General features: G+C 40.4%; 4 protein-coding genes across 4 annotated transcripts in view; 2 read left to right on the top strand and 2 right to left on the bottom strand.

The window, feature by feature from the left end:
• LOC125950768 (putative odorant receptor 71a) overlaps window positions 1-44 on the bottom strand; it is a 1,014-nt gene extending 970 nt beyond the window's left edge. The window contains exon 1 of the mRNA XM_049679026.1: window positions 1-44. This exon is cut by the window's left edge and continues 317 nt beyond it. The gene's annotated coding sequence lies outside the window, so the exon portion shown is untranslated.
• Window positions 45-1,435: 1,391 nt separating this feature from the next.
• Window positions 1,436-2,816, top strand: LOC125950959 (uncharacterized). The gene is made up of 3 exons (XM_049679372.1): window positions 1,436-1,838; window positions 2,205-2,356; window positions 2,447-2,816. Exons 1-3 carry the CDS (start codon window positions 1,436-1,438, stop codon window positions 2,714-2,716), a joined length of 825 nt encoding a protein of 274 aa, XP_049535329.1. The 3' UTR covers window positions 2,717-2,816.
• Window positions 2,817-2,961: 145 nt separating this feature from the next.
• Window positions 2,962-4,108, top strand: LOC125949587 (uncharacterized). The gene has a single exon (XM_049676731.1). It carries the CDS (start codon window positions 3,214-3,216, stop codon window positions 3,931-3,933), a length of 720 nt encoding a protein of 239 aa, XP_049532688.1. The 5' UTR covers window positions 2,962-3,213; the 3' UTR covers window positions 3,934-4,108.
• A 733-nt stretch (window positions 4,109-4,841) lies between these two features.
• The window catches only part of LOC125949584 (actin-related protein 1), a 2,891-nt gene continuing 2,732 nt past the window's right edge, over window positions 4,842-5,000 (bottom strand). The window contains exon 4 of the mRNA XM_049676727.1: window positions 4,842-5,000. This exon is cut by the window's right edge and continues 616 nt beyond it. The gene's annotated coding sequence lies outside the window, so the exon portion shown is untranslated.

The raw sequence follows: 5,000 nt of genomic DNA, 5'->3' as shown, positions 1-5,000 counted from the left end.
CACAAAAATGTAGATGTAATACAACCGATTAAACGTCCGGAGTGTCCGATCTTGGGCATCTTTTTCATAGCTATCCAACGGCTGGAACGAGGTGCCGATCGTAGTCTCGTGTAGGCTCCAGATAACAGGAAACAGACGATAGTTGGTCCACGTTTTGAGACACATGGCTGTCTCCGTAAGCACGATGTACATGATGTAAAACACAAGCTGTTCGAAGGTTTGTGAAACGAATATGTTCAACACCAGTGCACAGAGGTAGAGCGCCATTATAAAGATGTAGAAGGTGTAACAATAAATCCTATACGGAATAGACTTCTTCACAGGAGCATTGAAGATGCCACACAATTTCCATGCCCACATGCAAAAGCGCATTGGAAAAATAAAGCGACTTGTATCGTACATCCTTGGCTGAGGACTATGGTAATGTTACGGACACGACAGTTGGACTGGAACTGACGAAATGATCTAATGGTCATCGGATCAAGAGTCAAAGATTTTACAGAAATCAGACCGTGACAACCCTATAATTACGTCGAAATCGAATGTAATGAAAAATTAGTCGTTAATTAAAGATTTTTTTTTCAAACCTACCATCAGTGTTTCCATTTCTTTTTTGTAGAAGCCAACCAATAAATTGAATGTTAATTCTAGCAAGGCTCATGCCATAAACCGGGAATCTCGAACTCATATTGACATGCGAGCAGCAGTGGAAGGTAACAGGATTCCAGCGAATAATTGAATATTTGAAGAATGATTTAATTTTCATTCTATTTTACGAACACTACTGCCACTGGAGTTAAATAGCCAATCACTAAACCATAAACCAGGCCCGATGATTCTGGCTTAATTGAAGACGCACCAGAGATATCCTTTTAAATTAAAATAGATAGAATGAATACACTATGTCTTCACACTAGTGATGAACAAACCATGGCCTGCATACTTGTTGGAATATTCAATCATTTAGGAATTTCTCAAAACATTTCGCTAAACAATAATTAAACTACTTTGTTTATAAATCTTATGCTGATGATTATGGAAAGTACGAATTACAGCTGCGTTCTTAATTTTCCTTTACAAAATTTAATGTGAAAAATAAGTGCTCTAGCAATAAAACTTCTTCCTGTAACGAATGGCATAACAGAGGATTAATTAAAATACATTAGTTGAACGAGCGACAATTAAAAATGTTTACGTCACTCAAATCTGCTCGGTGGATTGCGGAATAAAACTAGTAATTAATAGTTCTTATGTTTAAGACCATTAAATATTAACATACCCAAATACTCGTTGAAGCATTCCAACGCTTAGGAAGACTAAACACATGCACGTAAACTATAATTAAGTACTGCTTTGCTCTTGAGCAATACTTACCATTCAGCTACGACTTATTCCTTACCTGCAGTGCAATCGAAGACATTCGTGAAGAAGCACGATGACGAGCAAAGTGGAAATGTTTGCCGAACAAACATTGAAAAGTCAAAAGCTCAAGTGGGACAACTACATACTTCCCGTGCGAATTACAGTGTGGACTTGGAAGATCTGTGCCCTCTACAATGAGCAACCGCAAGGACTGTTCTATCGAGCATACCGATACATCTTCAATTTCGTTCTGATGGCCGTTTATCTCTTTGCACTAGTCCTCAATATGTTTGTAATGCAGACATTCGAGCAACTTGTCCTTTACATCATGTACATCGTGTTCACTGAGGTTGTCATGGTGTTGAAGGCTTTGATAACATACTACAAGTTTGATCAAATTTGTCGCTTGTATCAATTGACATTGGGTGAAAATTTCAAGCCTCAGGATGATTTAGAGACAGAGCTTCATCGTAAAGGTATCGGTGTGATCAAATACTATTATTACTTATATTTTATAATGGGATGCGCAGCCGTTAGTAGTGCTATGTTGTACCTACTGCACAAAGAGTATCGGACACCATATTTTCCCTGGATGTTTGGAATTGAGTATGGACCGGAAGCACGAGTCAATTATGGAGTTATCTTTGCCTATCAAATCATTGGCATGTACTTTCACATGCTGGTCAATGTTTCGGGCGATGCACAACTCTGCTATCTGCTTGGAATGATCAGTATTCAATTGGATTTGTTAGCAAAACGATTCCGACAATTGCGTACCTCTCAAGAATTCGAAAGAGCTTTCGTTGGGCTTGTTGACCACTATGAAATGTTACTGCAGTGAGTACATTCCACATGTTGTTGCTCCTTATTTGTTTTTATTTGTTTCATCCAATTATCTTTGTATGACAGAATGCTTCGGGAAGTAGAGAAACTCTATTCCCCTGCCTTCTTCGCCCAGTTCAGTGCTAGCGGATTAGTAATCTGTGCTACAGCTGTCAAGGCCTCATCAATGGTATGTATGTCTTATTAGACGTTATCGAACTAGCTGTTGCACATCTTCTGGACACCGTATTTTTCCAAACAGTTCAACCTATCGGAGCTCACAGCCATCCAAAACTTGCTGTACATGATCGCAATGATGTTCCAAATGTATCTACCTTGCCACTTTGGTAATGAAGTGACACGTAAAAGCAATGTCCTCAAAACTGCTGTTTACAGCTCCCAGTGGTACAATATGCATCTGAAAGATCGTAAAATTATACTCATGCTGTTGCAGCGACTGAATAAACCATTTACCTTGACGGCATATCATTTCTTCAACTATAACTTGCAGGCCTACACTACAGTACGTTGAATAAAAAAGAGTCGACCCAATAGTAATAATTTAACAATAAACGACCATTTTCTTCTTGCAGACACTCAACATGGCGTACTCTGTCTATGCCTTGCTGCAGAGAACTACAATGAAAAGGAAATGAAACATTCAATCATTAAAATTTCAGTTTTCATTCTTGCAAATATCATTTTGAAATGATGTTGATCTTGTCACGCAAAGTAACACAAATTAAATACCTTAATGCATGTCTCGCACGTTCGCTGTTCAAATGGTCAAACAAAGAAAATAAATGTACCGAAGGACTACAATAAAGAGAATGAAATATTTCTGCTTCGGATTTCCTGTTGTTCGATTCGACCATTCGATAACGATTGATGTGTGGGCCGATGTTCTACTACCAGGGTTCTTATCAGTGTTGATAGCTTATCACACAGCATACTTTACTTTGAAAGCGACTCCATCCCTGTACGCGTTCATTGTCTTGTTCGTAGTGAGCGAAGACACTGATCTACCAAATGTGGACCTGGAAGCGCCTTGATACCATTCCATATCCCTCAGTGTGGCATCGATTTAGCGGTCGTGCACCGGATTCAACCAATCAACTTATTAGCTACGTGGTCCAGGATGTGCCCGAGGAGCGTTTTGAGGAATGCATTGACCACATGTGTTCTTACTTTATGCGGGATGAACCTATTTGTCGCTCCATACGTTTGACCAGCGATCCTGTTGGAATACGTGAACTCAGCAATTTGTGGCGTCAGGTCCTCTTACAACACTCTGCGGTTGTTTGCCTTCGCGAAGATACCGGTGAGCTCGTGGGTGCCAATATTCTGAACGTTGTTTCACGGACTGATGGCAAGTCAAAGCAACCATTCCATAGTGCCGGTTTGGAAAAGATGATCAACTGCACGCTGTACATGACGGAGCAAGCAAAGCTGTTTGAACGTTATCCGATCGAGTGTTTTCTGTCCGCGTGGGGTCTTTCGGTGCATCCGCGTTACCGTAGACTTGGACTGGCGAAGGAGATTCTTTACGCACGCATTCCGCTCTGCAAGTCTCTCGGCCTGAAACTCTCCGCAACTGTTTTCTCGCATCCAGGATCACAGAGCCCAGCCAGTAAGGTGGGTTTTCGTGATGAGGTCGTAGAAAAGTATGAAGATTTGGAGAAGAAAGGTTTTGCGTTTCCTGACATTAACATAGAATACAACAAACTGATGGTGCTGATGATCGAATGATAACCCGTCAAGTTGTGTAGCAGTAACTCAACGAAATAAAAGAGCTCCAAGTTGTAGCATTATTTCGATATATTTCTCTGACATTGCCTTTGCTGTTACCTTTTCATTTCTAGTTTCCGTTGGCCATCATCATAAGCATGTGCACTGCTTTCCATTACTCACAAGACGGCACCTTCCAATTAAACGAACTATTTGTTTTTTTTTTCCATTCTGTGCCCCATTCGTACAGTCTCACTCCTGCAAGCGCTTCACTAAACCACACAAACTGCATCGATATAGTGTACCGGAATAACGATACCATTGCATTGGCCTGATGCTAATTAATTAATAATGTAATATCTAATCATAAGTTTAGAGGAGACAGAAGAGGGTTTAGGTTAAATTAATCCTGTGTCTTTCTGTCTTTGTGCTGCCGTTCATCCCGATGCAGTCGAGAGCACAGCACACACATGCTCTAAGCTCCATAGGTCGTCTGCCTTCATTTAATGAGTATAAATTACTATATTATAACTTAACGATGGTTAGCATGAAGTAAGAAGTTTTGAGCCCTGCAGAAACAAGCATTAGTTTGGTGGTTATGTTGCACAAATTTAAAACAATCGAAACTAAGTTAAACGCAAAACGAGCCCAGATCTCACGCTCTATCAAATGGAATGAAGATTACAAATGAAGTTATCTTTCATTCGCGAATGAAGACAACACAATTGGGATGGGGATGTAGAGGTTTATAGATTCTGAAAGTAGACGATAAGAAAAGGGACGAGATAGCACACGGAATAGAAATACCCATTATTCCGTGTAGTAACCGAAGTTACTTCGTTGTGAGTGCTTTTGCACAGACTCGACAAACAATAGGCACAACAAGCGAAACGCAACGACACGATAGTTTTTATCCAATTCTCTCATGATAGTGGTCCACATAGCCGGAAGTGCGGCATTTATCTGACAAAATCACCTTCCATTACGCATCCACTTTATGCTATACTGTGCGTGCATTACACGATAGGCTTGGGAACAGTTCCTTCGCTGAACACCACCGACTTGCCTGCTCTCGGTTCTCGGTAGAA

This window comes from Anopheles darlingi, chromosome 2, assembly GCF_943734745.1.
Source record: "Anopheles darlingi chromosome 2, idAnoDarlMG_H_01, whole genome shotgun sequence".
Taxonomy (NCBI): Eukaryota; Metazoa; Arthropoda; class Insecta; order Diptera; family Culicidae; genus Anopheles; species Anopheles darlingi.
Note: the sequence above shows the minus strand (reverse complement) of the source record. Positions and strands in the feature narration are given on the sequence as shown.

Bases quoted from the DNA above. Each gene is read 5' to 3' on its own strand.
- LOC125949587 (XM_049676731.1), top strand. From the start codon at position 3,214: ATGTGGACCTGGAAGCGCCTTGATACCATTCCATATCCCTCAGTGTGG.
- LOC125950959 (XM_049679372.1), top strand. From the start codon at position 1,436: ATGACGAGCAAAGTGGAAATGTTTGCCGAACAAACATTGAAAAGTCAA. The intron at 1,839-2,204 runs GTATCGGTGTGA...TACTGCAGTGAG, and splicing joins GACAGAGCTTCATCGTAAAG to TACATTCCACATGTTGTTGC. The intron at 2,357-2,446 runs GTCAAGGCCTCA...TTTTCCAAACAG, and splicing joins TAGTAATCTGTGCTACAGCT to TTCAACCTATCGGAGCTCAC.